The following is an 18434-nucleotide window of genomic DNA, read 5'->3' on the forward strand; positions in this document are numbered from 1 at the left end:
TGCGACCTATTTGCCAGCCACCTCAATACCAAATTCAGCAGCTACTTCACCCTTATCCCCCCCCCCCCAGGGGGAGTCGCCCAGGGACGCTCTAGTTCACGATTGACTTTCTGGTCTACTGTATGCCTTCCCTGCTGTTCCTCTGCTAACAAAGGTTATTCAGAAAGCGTAATCTTTGGGAAGCAAAATGATTCTGATTGCTTCACACTGGCCTTGTCAAATTTGGTTCCCCTTTCACCATCCTTACCTAGTGGACGCCCCCTGGATTCTGGACCCTCAACCAGATCTGCTGACTCGTATGTCAGGGCAGCTCCATCCCTCTCTTCAGACCCTCCGGTTGACAGCCTGGCTCCTCCACTTCCATCATTAGTCAGGCTTCAACATTTTTTGCCGGAAGTGGTTCATATTTTGTCTTCCTCCCATGAGCCTTCCACCAGAAAAATCTATTCCAGCAAATGGAAGAGATTTTCCATATGGGCGCATGCAAGGCAAATTGATCCTTATACAGCTCCAATTTCGTCAGTCCTGGAGTTCCTCTCCATGCTTTTCAACCAAGGATCAACGGCCGCAACTGTTAAGGTCCAGTTGGCGGCTATTTCCACTTTTCACGTCGCTGATGAGCCTAGTCGTATGGCACATAGACTTTGTAAGGCATTCCTGAAGGGCACTATGCTGCTTCGTCCTCCAGTTTTTGAACCAGTTATGCCTTGGGACTTAAGTTTTGTTCTACAATGTCTCACTTCACCCCCCCCCCCCCCCCCTTTGAGCCTGCAGCCACTTGTGATTTAAAATATTTGACTTGGAAGACTATATTTTAGTAGCTATCACTTCAGCCAGACGTGTCTTGGAGCTTCAAGCCTTATCAGTTAGGCCACCTTACTTGATTTTCATAAGGACAGGGTTTCTACCAAAAGTGCCTTCCATTAGTAATCTAAACCAATCCATTGAACTACCTGTATTCTTTCCAGAGTTCTCGAACAAGGCAGAATTTAGATTTCATCAGCTGGATGTGCACAGACAAGTACGATTCTATTTACATAGAACGAAGGTTCTCAGAAAATTGGATCAGTTGTTTGTCTCTTTTTCAGAAAACAAGATTGGGTCTCCTGTTTCCAAAGTCACTTTGTCTAGATGGATTTCCAGTTGTATTTCATTCATTTATGCTTCAGGTGGCAGGGATTTACCATTTTGAGGGAAGGCTCATTCTACCCGATCTGTGTCTACATCTATAGCCTTTCAGGCCAGGTTGTCTATGGATGATACTTTCAGGCCAGGTTGTCAATGGATGATATTTGTGCTGCATCTACATGGGCATCTCCTCACACCTTTGTTACTCACTACAAGTTAGATTTGGTTTAGAGAGGCAGGTCTTCCTTTGGTTCCACAGTGCTCAGGAGTATTTTCCACTGAGCCTCCCAGGATTCAGGTGCTGGGGATGCTGTCCCACAGGTAAGAATGTAGGCGAGATTGGACTACATAACATCAAGAAGTTATGTACTCACCATAACGTTCGATGTATGCAGTGCATCTCGCCTCACATTCTTACTCCCCCTCCCCCCCTTCTTCCCCCATCCTGGAGGACCTAGGGATTAGGTATGGTTTCAAATTCCTTTCTGGTTAGTATGTTCTTCTTTCTCTATATGTTGTTGTGTGAGGAGAAGTGAATGATTAGCTCGCAGCAAACAAGATCTGGGGAAAGGGAGAAGTGCAGCATGGGATGCCTTCTTAGCCCAGCCAATTGAAAGACTTCAAGCTAGAGTATGGCCGTGTCGGAGCCGAGGTTCGGCTCCGAACCCACGGGTAAGAATGTGAGGTGAGATGGACTACATACATCGAATATTATGGTAAGTACATAACTTCTTCTTGTGCTATATACAAAATACTACCATTGCACAATGGAGCTTTGATCAGATAGGGACCTCTCCCTGCCGCTCATGCAATGCACATACATTTATATGGTCCACTTTGCAGTTTTTACATCCAGTATCTAGTTGTAAGGTAGACTTCCATCATTTTGCAGACTGCAACAGCAGTAATTTAGTTTATTTGGCACAGTGCACGGCATGTAGCGGATTTTATGTAGGCAAGACAAACCGCACTTTGAGGGTGAGAATTTTAGAACATAATGATATAAGGAATTTGAAATTAAGTGATCCTTTAGCGAGACATGCCAAGCAATGTGATGCTGTTCACTATTTTAAATATACTGTGCTGGAGCTGATTAATGTGAATTTAAGAGGAGGAGATTTAAAGATCAGAACAGAATGCAGTGAACTTAGATGGATCTTGTATCTACATGCAGGTAACAGCCCCTTTTAAATGACTCTGTGTCTTTAAAACTAGTGCTCAGATCATGTGATCTGCATCACTGAGGTTTTTGGTTTGTAGAGGATTTAAGTGTAGTTATTTCTTTGAAATGTATTAGGTTTGATAAAGCGGCTGTTGCCGTGAAAGCAGTCGCCTTTTTTAGATGTTTTGTTTGTGTATTAAACTTCGTTGGATTTTATTAAGCCGTGGTAGTAGAGTGTTCTTTTTACATTTTTTTGCACTTTGTGGGTATTCTTGACCTTTGCCCACTGGTTCTACAATTTGCTTGTGAGATTTAAAAAAAAATCCCTGAAGAATACTGTCAGTAATATTGGAGAAAGAAATGGCTGAAAGGAAAGAGAATTCTTTTGAGCTGGGGCACAGGATCTGTATTTCTTAGACGTAGTAAGGCTTCATGAAGTTTAATTCTGTGCCAAAAAAGTAATTACTAGAAAACAGGAATCAAAAAATCTAAACCAACCGTATTTGAAGTGTTGAATATTGCTGTAGACAAAAGAAATTGAAGAGGGATCTTCAGAAATTGCATAGATATAATTGTACTTCGTGGAAATCAATGGAGGAGTGAGGTTTAAGGGAAGGTAGGAATTTAGTGATTTGCTGTTAAAAAGAAAATGTATGTAAATGGAAAAAATGTTAAACTGGTTTGTTTGCTTTCGTGTTAGTGTATTTGTGCCTATATCTTATGTGATATGTTCTAAAAAATCTTGACGTTTCCCCTCCTGCTGAGCAGTCTTTCATTGTTCTGAGTCACAGTCTCTTTATTTTTCTCTCCCTCTTTTCTGTGTGGTATTAGGAAACATTAAAGGGAAGTATACATATGATAAATGTTTATGTTTTTGTTGCATTTAATGTTTCTGTATTTTGTAGTCATCTCAGTTTTATATCGTATTTGTTTTTTTTCTTTTGCTTAATTTAGTCGTGCTCCCCCTTTTCATATAATTTCAATTTTGTGTGCATTTGCCTTTTACTGAAAAGATCAATGAGAGTTACCCCACATATCCAGTAATTAAGTGAATGAATAAGTAGAACTTCACATCGCTGTATATATGTTTCATATATAAGTCTGCGTTTGAATGTTAGAGTAACGCCTGGAAAGGTGCAGTGCCTGATTAATGTATAACAGCAAGGATTAAGTGATCTATAAATAAAGTGCATAATATTCTTTGTTGTTAAATGTCCTACAGTGGTCTTTGAAGCCGTATTGTACCTTGACAAGTTTAGTTGAGAAATAGATTGAAATATGCAGATGTGTGTAAGTATTGGTCCTACAAAGTTTTCAAAACCTTATTTTACTACCAAAAATATTTTTATTAATGCTAATTAGCAGGCATCAGTCAGTTTAATCTGTTTGTCCAAATTGTTTATATTTTGGCTGCCTTCTAATGTGGAATAAATTAAGTGAGCATATCATATACAGCTTTTTTATGTAATATCATTTGTTATAAAATGTTTTTTTTTCCACAGGGGTTTTGCAGTTACTCTGTTATTTGGAAAGATACATTCAGAGAAATATCTTGAAAAATGCGAACATGCCTTCCTTCCTCCCACTTCAACTGGGATTACTAAGGTAATCTTGCTGTCACAAAAATGCTTTTAGAATTCTGCTTGCAGATACATTTTCTTGAGTCTTCTGCACTGTCTAAAAAGTATTAATCTTAATTTTCATCTTTCTTGTAATTATTTCCATCTTGTTCAGGACTGGTTTGGCCACATCCTGCCCAAAGAACCATCAGGCTTATAGCAGAAAACTGTCCCATATGGGACACCAATCTGTTTGAGGGGTGCACACTTGCATCCACACTCCAGTACATAACTAGCCAGTTTGCTGCCAGGCCTTGACAGCATGCACTTGGGGTTTGCATTAAAATGAGAGGCACTGGTGAAAACTTGTACAGACATTGTAAGGACATACAATCTCCACAGAGAATGTCCTTTAGCTGAGAATTGATCTAGGCGGGTTCAGGTGCTGCATTGCACCAGTGGGCAGCCTTGTTGTATTTTCCATCATAAGGGAAGAAAGAAATGAATGTATTTCAGTGCTGCTGTGTAAAGCGCACAGGGTTAACTAGTATAGTTGCAAAACATAAGCATTGTGCCAGTTCGTTACAGAACAGAAGTGGTGTAATAGACTTGCCTCTGTCATCCAAATGAGCACATCCTGCTTCCTCTTTTCTTGGTGATTATTTTTGGTCACTTTCCTTCCTATTTAGAGACTGTTACTCTGCAGGCGTACACATGCACACGCATGTACACTGTTATGATTTTGTGCTTATTTGTATGAAGTATAAATTATTGAAGCCTTGGTGCATAATAGCAAGTAGTAGACAAGTTTATAATTCCATTTTGATCAGCAGACTAGTGTGTGTGTGTGTGTGTGTGTGTGTGTGTGTGTGTGTGTGTGTATTATACTCTTGAGTATAATAAGAGTCCAGCTTCAACAAATGCCCCAATCTTTCATTAAAATTCTGTTTGCAATTTTGGTGCAACTGTGAGATAGTTTTGGAGGTACCTCCTAACCACAGTCCGGGTGGCTTTGCTTTCCACTCCCTGCTTGCCTGATGTTATAGGTTCATAGATTAGTACTAGGCTAACTCTCCTTGTGGACCATCTTAAGCTTAGCCAATTACCCCATCTGGGAATCAAATCTTGCACCTCGTGTCTGTAAAGTAAATACCTTAACCATTATGCCAACCTCCCACCCACTTCTTGGGTTGCATCACTGCTGTCCAGAGGAGTATATATATATGAACACAGTTGCTGTAACAGAATTTTTTGTCAAGTCTTTTTTTTTTGTCTGTTTGCTTGAAACATTTGCATAACATGAGCGTGTGTTCTCCCGGCCACTTAAGTCAATTCCTGATAAATCAGTCCTGGCATTACAATGGTGCAGCATGTAACAATGTTACCTGATGGCAAGATGTTCCTCATATCGATCACTACTGCAGGAGCCTGAGCTTTATGGTCATATCTTAGGATATCAAAAAACACTTCTGTGCGCCAAAGAGAGATTTATTGAGCAAAGCTTTCGGGTTAACCACCCTTCATCAGTACATAACATTGAAAACATTCTAGAATCATTTAAATAGGGAACACTGTTAAAACACATGATTCAGCCAGCCTAACAAAAACACCTTCCAATTATATACTAAAATACTGCTTATTCACATAACAATTAAGACACTAATATATTTTATATATAGAGATAAGAATTATATATACATGTATATAAAAAATATTTAAAATACCCAATCTATAAACTATAAAATACAAAACATATAAAAGACTAAATATTTTCTCTGCTTTTTAACTAATATTGGTTTCAAACTAACCATTACATTTAAACCTGGTTCTGCCTCAGCATCTAGCCTAATAATCCATTCTAACTCTCTCAGCTCTAACATATTATTAATATCCCCTCCCCTCATACCAAGGTCTACTCTACAAATAACTCTGAATTTAAATATATGTCCCTCATTTTCAACAATATGTTTGCTGAGTGCATTTGTTAGTATTCCCCTTCTAATTTCCGATTTATACTTTATTATACGTTCTTTTAGTTTTCTTGTCGTCTTTCCTACATAATATGCTGGGCAGTTTACACAGGTTGCTAAATACACTATTCGAGAAGTGCTACAGTTGTCCGAACATTTAAATTCAAATCTTTGCTTAGTTAAAGGATGTTCAAATATATTTGATGCATCATAAATGTCTGTACAACAGGTACAATTATAACACTTCTGTGTTAAGCTCTTCAAAAATTCTGTCTTTTTCTCTTTAAAATCTTTGAAACACAGCTTTTGTTTTAAATTATCTAAATTCCTAAAAGAAAACTTAGGTTTTATTCCTATCATGTCTTTTACCTCTGGCATAGCTAACATTATCAGCCCATTTTTCTCTATTATATTGCACACATCCTTTGTAAAAGCATTATAAGTTGTAACATACCTAAGTACATCTTTTCTCTCATCTAATATCCGTGTTGACTGTCTCATATTACTAAAAAAGATTTATATTTATCATTTCTTTTCATTTTCACTTCTTCATATACTGCATTTACATTTTGGAAAGAGTAACCAAGCTTTAAAAAATCTTGTATCATTTCTTCCGCCTGTAGTATAAAATTTTCATCTTCTGTGTTTAACCTACTAACTTGTATCAACTGAGCTTTCAATACACCTTTAAAGGTGTGCTTTGCATGCATGCTGTCTTTTCTTATATATCTATTAGTATTCACTTCTTTTTTATAAATCATTGTTTGTATTCTATTGTGCTTGATATAAAGATGGACATCCAGAAAATGTATAGCTTCTATCGAGGAAGTCATTTTAAATTTTAAAAAATCTGTTGTCTTATTTAAGTAATCAATATAGTTACTTAACTCATCACTAGTACCCTCCCACATGAGAAAGCAATCATCTACAAATATTTTATAAAACTTTACCTTAGCATTAAATTCATTACAGTTACTTAGAATGAATTTCTTCTCCCATTGGTGCAGTACTAAATTTGCATAGGTGTTCGCTACTGATGTGCCCGTTGCAACTCCAGTAAGCTGTAAATAAAACTTTTTATCAGACAGGGAAATATTTTTGTCAGTACAACATCTAGTAAAGCACAAATATTTTCTATCTCCCTTACTTGCATGCATGTTTCCAAGCCAAGAAAGCTTCTTATTGCATCTTGACCATATTCATTCTGGATCACAGTAAACAGAGAAACAATGTCCAATGTTACAAACAAGAATGTCCTATTATTAGATTCATACCATTCATACAAGTCTGATAGAAAATTTTCAGTATCTTTAACAATACTTGGACATTTCACCAAATATTTACTAAGTTGTATTTGTAAATATTTAGAGATGGGCTCAGTCACCCACCCATTGCCAGAAACTATTGGCCTAAGGGGGGGGGGGTCTCCATATTTTTATTTATTTTAGGAATACCATATATCTGTGGTATTCTTGGACAGGGTACTACTTTAAATAATAAAGAAAAAACACCGCAACTGTTCTAAGATACCGGAAGTCACGATCTTTCTTTGTTGAAGTGTGTTACGAATAGTGTGTTTTCATTGAACTGCACATCTGAAGTAGTTAACTTCATTTGATCAACAACCTGTGGGTTACGGATCCGAGCCGGCAGCATACCAAGCAAAAAGATCCGAGCTCCAAGCTCCTCCCCCCTACCCATACTGCACTGCAACCTCCTTCCAATCCTCAGATGTCGTTTGCCGCGGCTTCGCCAGCACGGGATTCTTGAGCTCCAGGCAAGTGTTAGGGTTTTTTCTCTAAAACTTGGTTTGTGTGTGCCCTTTTTGATAATTTTGAGGTAAATTGTTAATTGGCCAAGATACCTATTGGGTTTTTCGTGTTTTGAAAGTTGAAAACTTTCGTTTAGTGTAGGCCTCCCTTCCTGCCCATCGTGTGTGTGTGTTCTTTAGAATGTCAGAAAGTGACTTTCTCTAAGTGCACAGAGTGTGGCCACAAGCTGTCTCCAGCCAATGGTCAAACTGTATGTGTAGTTTGCTTGGGGGTGGCTCATTTGTCTTCTTGCTGCAAGATTTGTGCAGCCTTCAACCCCCGAGCCCTGCGGGATCGCAGGAATAAGTTGATTCTGGCGGGTCTTCTACCTGCAGAATCAACTTCTGCTTCCTCTTCAGCTTCCTTACCAGCCATGGCTGTGGCTGTTCAGCCTTCTGGCCCTTCTCCCCTGTCTGGGACTCAACCTCCCACCTTACCACAGGGAGAGAAAGAGGCTAAGAAAATTAAAGAAAAGCACAGGGATACCGAGAGACATGTGGATAAGGATAAAGATAGAGAGAAAGGGGCCACAAGTGACGGGCCGAATTAGATCCAACAGCCCCTCCTGCTAAAGTTATCTTGTCTCCAGTAAAAGTTCCCAGGCCATCCTGTCCTCGGCTCTGTTCACCACGTTTTTCTCCGGAGCCAGAGGAGGAGGAGGAGGCTAGACCACCCTTGAAGTCATCTTTGCATCTGCTCTCCTCGGCCAGTGTCTGTGGCGTCCTCCAAGTCAACCAGAAGCATCTCTAAAGCAGACATGGATCGGATGATGCGAAGGTTTCTCCAAACCCAAATGCAGATGGGGGTATTGCTGCCCCCCCTCCTGGTGCGGGGAGTTCGGCTCCTTTTTCACCCTGATAGCTCCAAAACACAGAGGTCGTTGCTCTGCCAAAATCCACCATTGGAATAATCCAAAGGAAGATAAGAAGCGGGGATACTGCTGTTTGTATAAAAATAGTTTTTTGTTAAAAAAAAGAAAAAACAAAATGGAGCGCTGGCTCCTACCCTTCATCAGATAAAAAATCCACATCACATCTGTTACTTTTAAAAAATACTTGCCAATCAAAATTTCAAAAAAACCCGCCTTTTACAAAGTGTGGGTTTAAGGGGAACAACATCATTTAGCCCTGGATCCCTATGTGCTGTTAATTCCAGGATCCATTTTGATTCAGCCAGCTCAGTGTTCAACTTGATATCACCCCCCCTATGGGTCAAATTCAAATTGACAATAACTCTAAAAGTAAACCTATGCGAAGGGTATTCTTTAATATGCCTATATAAGGCATTACGTTCATCTGCATTCTTAATATTAGACAAGTGCTGGAGAATTCTAACCTTCAACATCTGGTTAGTCTTGCCCACATAAAAACTCGTGCATGAGCTGCACCCTTCCTTTAAACATATACAATCTATTGTTATTGGGATGTCGGAACTCTACTCCTTTCTTAATGAGTCCACAGGCCTTACAGGAACCACAAGCAGAGGTCCCTGCTCTACCAATGGGTCTCCCCCTCCCAGGAGCCTTGTTCTCCTTGCACAACATATCCTTTAAATTCCTATTTCTCTTGTAAATAAACTGGGGACGGACTCCCACCATCTCTCTCAAACATTCATCACTCACGACTATATTCCAATTCTTTCGTATCATGTTGCAAATCCCTCTCGCATCACTTCCATAAGTGAGTGCCATCTTACGTTGATTGGGTCTAATTGCTCCACTCACTTTATTAACTGTGGTACTATGTGTTGAATCTATCCAAGGCCTATACTTCGTGTATCTAAGTGGTTTATTCTTCTCTATAATGTCACCTATCATTTTCTCACTGTAGCCCCTGTTTACAAAACATTCACCAAGATGACTTACCTCCTCCTCATATTGTTTATTATCCTTGCTTATCCTTGAAATTCTACCCAATTGACCCTGCACCACATTGGGAAAAGTGTGTCTCGGATGCATGCTGTCGTATGACAGCAGAGTGTTCCTCCAACACTCCTTCCTGAACAATTTGGAACAGAATCCATCTTTGTTTTGCGTCAGGCATACATCTAAAAAATCTATAGTCTCTCTTGAAGTCTTAACACTCCCAATGGGAGAGTACAAGAGGCACAGGGGTGCCCATATCCCCTGTGCCTCCTCCTGTTTAATGTCACCAATTAACGTAAGAAAATGTCGAGGTACGCATGGGGTCCACGCTACATAAAATCTGAGGGTTTCAGTGACCAACTGAGCCCTTAGTGACCAAAACTGTGAGTGGTTTGATTTGACAATTTAGAGGATTTGCAAAGACTAGGAATGATGTTGATAGCCACCTGTAATCATCTGACGACCTACAAGTTGGGACAATCTGGGCATTCATTTTTGATATGCTACATATTTGTGAAAAGAAGGGTCCCTGGAAAAAAGAAGGTACGGGGAGTGGAAGAGAAAAGCGAGGAACTCTAGTTTTGACAGAAAGTTTTTGTTAGTGAGACAGTTTTTTTTTTGAGTGGTGGTGACGGTTTTAATTTAATTTAATTAGCAGAACACAACAAAGCAAACGAATTAGCAGTGTAAAAAAAAATTATCTTGTTCCTGTAAAAACATTATGCGTATTAAGGTGTTATTGGATATTAGTTGAACACACTTTTGTCGGATACTGGGACCTCACATGATCAATCCGACTTGGAGGAAGGGTCAAGGTTCACTGCGGGCTTGGGCTTGTGTCAACAATTTAGTAGTACCCTTGGAAAATTTTTACTTATTGATAAACCGACAACTCCCATCTTTAAAGCTCTGCCCAAAGTACATAAGAGCCTAATTGACCCACCCCTTAGACCAATAGCATTACCCCCGAAGACGTCTCCTTTGGAGACATTGTGGAAATCCCTCACCAGAGGGGGGTGGTCTGCCCAAAAATCTTCCTCTGAGTTGGTATTTCTGGAGGCGTTCGACACCGGCCCATCTATCTCTTGGGTGACCCTCTGGTGGTGGACCTTATCACCACCAGAGCATGGAGGGAACCGGACACTGTGGAGCCTATACCCAAAAGACCCGACAGAATACTGAGTCCACCAGCAGATAGAGCCTCTTGGAACAAAGGTTCCCCGGTTGATGCCATGGTGGTGGCTGCGGCCACAAAAAAGGAACTTGCCCAAGAAAGTTCCTCGATCCACCCCCCAGACAAGGGGTCCAGAGCTATGGACCATCATGGAAAGTGGACTTTTGTTTCAGCCACCTTTACTATAAGAGCGCTGAATTACTTGGCCCATGTAATTCCACTGCAGCGGGACTTCGTGAAAGAGTACGCTGAGTCTCCCCCCGGAGTCCACGTTGGCGGAGGATAAACGGCCTTCTCGGCTCGTATGGCCACTCTCAAGTCCGTATCTAATATGTTCATGCGTTTATTCTCTCATGACACTGAGGGAGCCGCTAGGGCTAGTAGGTTTGGCATCACCTTAAGGCGTCACGCCTGGCTCCGTCTTTGCAACTTCTCTGAACCCTTCAAGGCGTCCTTTGCTAACACACCCTTTGACGGTTCCACCCTGTTCCGGAAGACTGTCTGCGATATGCTTGTTCAGAGCGAGAGAGATGGGAAGATGCTGTCAGCCATCGGGATCCGCTTCTCTAACCCTCAAATGTCCTTCTCCAGGAACCAGCGAGGGCAAAAGAAGCTGTGGTTCTGGAAAACTCGGCAGTCCCAGAATGCTCAGGACTCCTCCTCCCCCAGAGGCAGAAGGGGACAAGGTGGATGCCGTCCCAGAGGCAGAGGGGTGCGAAGACCTTTGGGTCAAGTGAACCTTTTTCAGAGTGACATGCACAGCAGCCCTGAGGGGTTACCCAACTGCTCCTCTCTGGAGGCAGTCGGGGGGGGGGGCATTTTTTGATGCACCTAGCCCAATGGGAGTCCATCATGACAGATTGCTGGGTGCTGCGAATAATATCCAGAGGCTATTCGATTCCATTCATAAACAAACCCCCGTACAGAAGGTGCCTCCCAGATGTCCCACCAACTCAGAGGGAGGCTGCGGCCTTGGAAGTACAAAAACTACTAGAAAAAAGAGCCGTCCAGCAGGTACCCCCAGACCAGTCCAGATCAGGCATCTATTCCAGGTTCTTTTTCGTGCCAGAAAAGACGGGGGACCTAAGGCCGATTCTCGACTTGTCTACAATGAACCTGTTCCTTGCCAATGAAATGTTCCAGATGGTCATGCTTCAATCCATCCTGCCCTTCCTGCAGGAGGAAGACTGGTTGTGCTCGATAGACCTCAGGGATGCATACTACTATATTCTGATGGACAGGCGATCCAGGAGGTTCCTCCGCTTTCGGCTAGAGGCCAGTCATTAGCAATTCAGGGTCCTACTCTTTGGTCTCACCACAGCCCCCAGGGTGTTCATCAAGGTCATGGCAGTTGTAGCGGCCCACCTGAAACTTCAGGGCATTCAGGTCTTTCCGTACCTGGATGACTGTCTTCTCACCACCCCCACCAGGCATCTACTTTTGTTAGCCAGAGATTTTAAACCTAAGGAAGTCTTCCCTTCAACCTGTTTAAGTGTTAGACTTCATAGGGGCGAGAATAGATTCTTGCCAAGCCAGGTCATTCTTAACCCCAGACAGACTGCACAGCCTGACACTTCATGTGTTAGCACTCCTGCAGTCCCCTGCACCCCCTGAAGAATTAGTCCTGAGAGTCTTAGGGTCCGTGGCAGCAGCTATCAACCTGATCCCTTGTGCTCTTCTGCATATGAGAATTTTACAGTGGACTCTGCAAGTTCAGTGGTTGATTCTTCATCAACCTCTAGATTTCCGATCCCTCTGAGCAGAGTGTGCAGAAATGCTCTCAAGTGGTGGCTACAATCTCGGAATTTGCAGGAGGGACATCCCTTTCTTGTGCCCCAACCCCATGCCACGGTGACCATGGATGCCTCCCGCCTAGGGTGGGGGGGCATTGTTTGGGCAGGACTGTTCAAGGCACATGGACTCAAAACGAGACCGTTCTGCTTATAAATGTCCTAGAGATGAAAGCGGTCCTTTTAGCGTTGCAGGCCCTTCATGCTTATCTACCTCTGGGAACTATTGCGATCCAGTCAGACAATATGTCAGTGGTCTGGTATATCAACAAACAGGGAGGAACCAAGTCTTATCCTTTGTCGAGAAGCCATGAGAGTCTGGGCATGGGCGATCTCCACCAACCGCTTTCTGATAGCAACTCACATCCCGGGTCGGTCCAACATCTTGGCGGACAAATTAAGCAGAATTTTCCTTTCTCCTTATGAGTGGTCTCTGAACCCTTGTGTAGTGGAACAGATCTTCCTCAAGTGGGGTCAGCCTTGCTACAATCTCCAACATGAAGTGCAGCGAGTTTTTTGCTCTAATCCCCGCGAGGGGGGAAAGCCCCAGAGATGCTCTTGTTCATGCTTGGCCACCTGGTCTTCTTTAAGCATTTCCCCTGCTCCCGCTCATGATAAAGTTCTTACAGAAAGCTCGCCGGTTGGTGAGCAGATTGATCCTCATAGCTCCATTCTGGCCTCGTCAAGTCTGGTTCCCCTGTCTATGGTCTCATCTCATAGCTTGATCTTGGATCCCATTCCAGATCTAATTTGTCATCCCTTGGGAATGCTTCCTCCGAATCTGGACAGACTGCAGCTCACAGCTTGGCTGCTCCAGTTCCATTAATTGCTAGGACTCCCGGTATCTCTTCTCCTGTTTATCTCGGTTGCGGAACATAAATCCTCTACCAGGAAAACTTATTGTAGCAAATGGAAACGCTTCTCCATTTGGGCTTCACAGAGAAATCTAGATCCTTTTTATCGCTCCGATCCCAGCGGTATTAGACTTTTTGTCTCATATCTTCCAGCAAGGAGCCAGCTCCTCCACAGTGAAAGTACAGCTGGCGGCTATTTCTCATTTCCATGTAGGAGACTGTTTAGGCTCCCTCGCTGCTGCCAGAATTTGTAAGACCTTTTTGAAAGTCACTTTTTTTCTGCGACTCCCTATTAAGAATCCGTCACCTCCGTGGGATCTGACTGGTTCTTCAGGCCTTAGTTGCACCTCCTTTCGAGCCCTCTGCATCAGTTGACTTAACATTTTTGTAATGGAAGACTGCCTTTCTTGTAGCTAGAACTTCAGCAAGGAGAGCGTCGGAGCTGTAAGCTGTATGAAACCCCCATACCTTGTGTTTCATAAGGATGGGGTGTCTCTCAGGACTAATCCATCCTTTCTTCCTAAAGTTGCTTCTAAGACAAATATTAATCAAATTATTTGCACAGGACGGCGGCCTTTCGCAAATCTGATCAACTTTTTGTTTCCTTTGCTAAACCCTTCTTAGGGAAACCAGTTTCAAAGGTGACTGGCTAGGTGGATTTCCCTTTGTATCCTACAAGCATACAAAGAGCTTGGTTTACCAGAACCAGTAGGAGTTCATGCTCATTCTACATGTTCTATGGTGACGTCTGCAGCATTCTGGTCTAGAGTTTCCCTGGATGACATTTGCTTACTGGCTACCTGTGAGTCTTTTCACACCTTTATTAATCATTATAAACTGGATTTGGTGCCTAAAGGAAGGGCTTCTTTTGGCTCTGCAGTGCTCCGGAACATCCTTCCTTAAGGGCCTCCCAAGATTTCGGGTAGCTGGGGACTCTGTCCCCACAGGTTGCTGATCAAATGAAGTTAACTACTTCAGATAAAGAAGTTATGTACTCGCTATAGCGTTCCATCTGAGTAAGTAAACTTAATTTGTCAGCAACCGTTCCCCCCTCCGTCCCCCTTACCTTGGCGTTTTTCTGCTGCACTCGATGTGCAGAGTTCATGAGTCAGAGGTTTGTCCTTGGTTTAGGGGGTCTCAGGTTAGTTTGTTGGTGTCATGTATGGAGTGGCAAACTTGATCGGAGGATTGGAAGGAGGTTGCAGTGCAGTATGGGTAGGGGGAGGAGCTTGTAGCTCTGACCTTTTAGCTAGGAAAGCTGCCGGCTCGGATCCGAATCGGATCCGTAACCCACAGGTTGCTGATCAAATGAAGTTAACTACTTCAGATAATAGGTTGGGGGCTTCACCCCTCCACCCCCTAACTATATATATTATATACATGTACATACACACACTCCAAGGTCGCACGACCCTGGGGAGGGGGACAAATCCCAGTTTTATGCCTTGAATACTGGTTTTCGATCAAATGATATTTCAGTCAAATGGTCTTTCAGTCAAATGAAGTAGACCTATATATATATATATATATATATATATATATATATATGTATATGTATATATATATGTATATATATATATATATATATATATATATATATATACACACACACACACACACACTCAGACACACACACACACACGGGTCTACTTTCGTTCACCAAAATTACACTTTAAAGAATAATGCCCTGCCACCTCCCTCTAACCCCCAGATCTCGTTTGCCGCGGCTTCTGTAAGCTTCTTAGAATGAGCTCCGAGTGTGGTATTGTGAGTTTAGGATTTTATATATACTTTTTCTGTCAAATCTTCTCTATCTTTGTGTGTGTGAACTCCCTTAGCTTTTGTGGGTAGTTTTAAAACTTTTTGGTTAGTTAAAGTTTATTCCCCTCCCCCCTCTGCCTGTGTGAAGGTGTGTGTGTGTGTGTGTGTGTGTGGGCCTGTACACTTTTCTTTCTAAATATGTCTGAAGGCCCAAAAGCTGTGTTTCTAAATGCTCTGAGTGTGGTCATAAGCTATCCCCAGTGGATGGCCACACACTGTGCGTTATTTGTCTGGGAGTTGACCACCTTACTTCGGGCTGCATTATTTGTGCAGCCTTCAACCCCAGGGCTTTGAGGGATAGGAGGACCTAGCTTATCCTTGCAGGCCTTTTTGCCACCTGATTCCACTTCATCCTTCTCTTCCTCTGTGATGCCAGCCACGGCTGCTCCACCTACCACCTCCGATCCCCTGGCCGAGACTCAACCTCCCTCTTTGGCCCAGGAGGAAAGGGACGGCAAAAAGAAAGAGAAGAAGGACAGGGAGTGGGAAAAAGAGACACTGTAGCCACAAGAGGTGGTCCGAGTCAGCTCCATCAGCTCCGCCGTCCAAGTAGCTTGCCTCTCTCGTTAAGGTCTCCGGGCCTTCCCCCTCCCGGCTCCATTCTCCACGTTTCTCCCCAGAGCTGGAGGAGGAGACCCGGTCACCTTCGAGGTCATCTAGGCGGCCTTCCCGGCCGGCCTCGTCCAGATCTACGAGGAGTTTATCTGACGCAAGCATGGACCGGATGATGCGTCAATTTCTTCAGGCCCAGCTGCAGATGGGAGTGCTCTTGCCCCCCCCCCCTCTCCGGGAGGAGGAGCTCAACCCCCTTTTTCACCCCCATTGCTCCTTCTCTGACCCCGCTATCAGAGTTGAGAGCTTTCGGATCTGACTAGCTTCGGAGCCGGGGTGGTGTCGGTGCCAACAACGTTTCCTACTTCGGCACCGACTGTACCCTCAAGTCTGTCTGATCCGAGCTCTCGGGGTCGTGAGTTGGGTCGGATCCAGAAGGGTTAGTGAGCCTTTGGCTCAATTGAGGTTGGAGCACACTACCCTTTCGGATCCGAGCGGGTCACCTCCGGCGCCGATCCGCACGTCGGATCCGAGAGGACTGCTTTCGGATCCTAGGGAAAGCAGTTCGCCCTCGGCGTTCAACGTCATGGAGAGAGTCCTTTCGAGGGATTCGAGGCCCCAGGCTCTTGCTACGGATCCATCCGCCATTCCCTCTCAGACGGGCCTGTCTTCCATCATCCGGCACCAGGGACAGCCTGCGCCTACGTCCCAGATGGTTCACGTTGAGAAACAGGACATTGTTGGTGAGGCCTCTTCGGACAACCCTCCCCGAGGAGGTCCCTCACAAAGAAAGTGCAAGAGGATGCACTTGGACTCTCCTGAGTCCCTCACAGAAGACACGGACTTAGAGGAAGGGGAAGGTTCCCCAAGGTCACAGCCCCCCCCCGAAGACATCTCCTTTGGAGACATTATGGAAATGTTGCGCATTAGAGGGGGGTGGTCTGCCCAAAAACCTTCCTCAGATGAGTCTGTGTTTCTGGAGGCATTTGACGCAGGCCCATCTACCTCTTGTGTGATGCCTCCTGCTGATCCCCTGGTGGACCTCATAACTACCAGGGCATTGAAGGAGCCGGACACTGTCGAGCCAATACCCAAGAGACCTGACAGGATACTCAGCCCTCCCACGGACAGGACAGTTTGGAGCAAGGGTGCCCCGGTGGATGCCATGGTGGTGGCGGCTGCCAATAAAAAATAATTAGCACAGGAGAGTTCCTCGGTACATCCTCCAGACAAGGAGTCTCTGATGATGGACCACCTTGGAAAGCGGATGTTCGCTTCAGCGACCTTCTCTGTAAGGTCACCGAATTATATGGCACATGTAATTCGGCTCCAGCGGGACCTGATCAAAGAGTACGCTGGGTCACCCCCAGAGTCCATGTTGGCCGAGGACAAACGGACCTTCTCGGCTCGAATGGTCACTCTCAAATTGATTACTAATACAGCTATGCGGCTTCTCTCCCATGCCACGGAGGGAGTGGGTAGAGCCAGCGGAACAGTTGTTGTCTTACGCAGACAGGCCTGGCTCCTTCTCTGCGATTTTGTGGAACCCTTCAAGGCGTCCTTTGCGAATGCCCCTTTTGACGATTCTACGCTTTTTGGCAAAACCATCCGCGATACACTTCTCCAGAGAAAGAAAGACGGGAAAACGTCTGCCATCAGGATCCACTTCTCAGTTCCTCAGAGGTCCTACTTTAGGAACCAAAGAGGACAAAAAAAGATGTGGTTCCAGAAAGCTCAACAATCCTGTTTCGCACCAGATCCTTCGTCCTTCAGAGGCAGAGGAGGACAGGGTGGACGCCGGCCCAGAGACAGAGGGGGGCCGAAGAATTTCGGGTCAAGGGAACACTTTTCCGATCGACCCGCGCAGCAGCCCTGAGGGGTTGCCCGGCTGCTCTTCTCTGGAGGCAGTCGGGGGGCGCTTCTTGAAGCACCTAGCAAATTGGGAGTCCATCACGACAGATCGCTGGGTGCTCCGAATTATATCCAGAGGCTATTCTATCCCTTTCCTAACGTATCCTCCCCAGTCAGGGAGTCTCCCCGATGTTCCACCCAATCAGAGGGAGGCAGCAGCCTTTGAAATACAAGAGCTGCTAAGAAAGAGCCATCCAGCACGTCCCCCTCGGGCAGTCCAGATCAGGCTTTTACTCCAGGTTCTTTGTGGTGCCAAAAAAGACGGAGGACTTGCAACCCATTCTCGACCTGTCCACACTGAACCTGTCAGTTGCCAAAGAAAAGTTCCAGATGGTCACTATTCAATCCATTCTCCCACTTTTACAGGAGAACGACTGGATATGCTCGATAGACCTCAAGGATGCGTACTACCACATTCTAATGGGCAGACGATCCAGGAGGTTTCTCCACTTTCAGCTGGGAGACAGCCATTGTCAGTTCAGGGTCCTACCCTTCGGTCTCACCACAGCCCCCAGGGTGTTCACCTAGGTCATGGCAGTTGTAGTGGCCTACCTGAGGCTTCAGGGAATATAGGTCTTTCCTTACCTGGATGACTGGCTCCTAACCACCCCCACCAGGCATCAACTTTGTTCAGGCAGGGACTATTTCTTACATCTAGCCCGCTATCTAGGGATCACGATCAACCACAAGATGTCCTCCCTTCAACCTACTTAGATTTTGGACTTCATAGGGGCCAGGATAGACACTATACAATCCAAAGTCTTTCTGACGGCGGACAGACTTCGCAATCTAAACCTTCACATTCTTGCTCTTCTACAACCATCACCCCCCCCCCCAG

General features: G+C 44.3%; 1 protein-coding gene across 1 annotated transcript in view; it reads left to right on the top strand.

Annotated features, from left to right (window-relative positions):
* LOC122797651 (sorting nexin-13-like) overlaps positions 1 to 18434 on the top strand; it is a 426576-nt gene that overhangs the window by 317696 nt on the left and 90446 nt on the right. Inside the window, exon 3 of the mRNA XM_044066191.1 lies at positions 3793 to 3895. Within this exon, the coding sequence (XP_043922126.1) occupies positions 3793 to 3895 (103 nt within the window). The remainder of the gene's footprint in view (positions 1 to 3792; positions 3896 to 18434) is intronic.

The sequence above is a fragment of the Protopterus annectens genome, chromosome 3.part1 (assembly GCF_019279795.1).
Source record: "Protopterus annectens isolate FY-2018-M chromosome 3.part1, PAN1.0, whole genome shotgun sequence".
In the NCBI taxonomy this organism is placed as follows: domain Eukaryota; kingdom Metazoa; phylum Chordata; order Ceratodontiformes; family Protopteridae; genus Protopterus; species Protopterus annectens.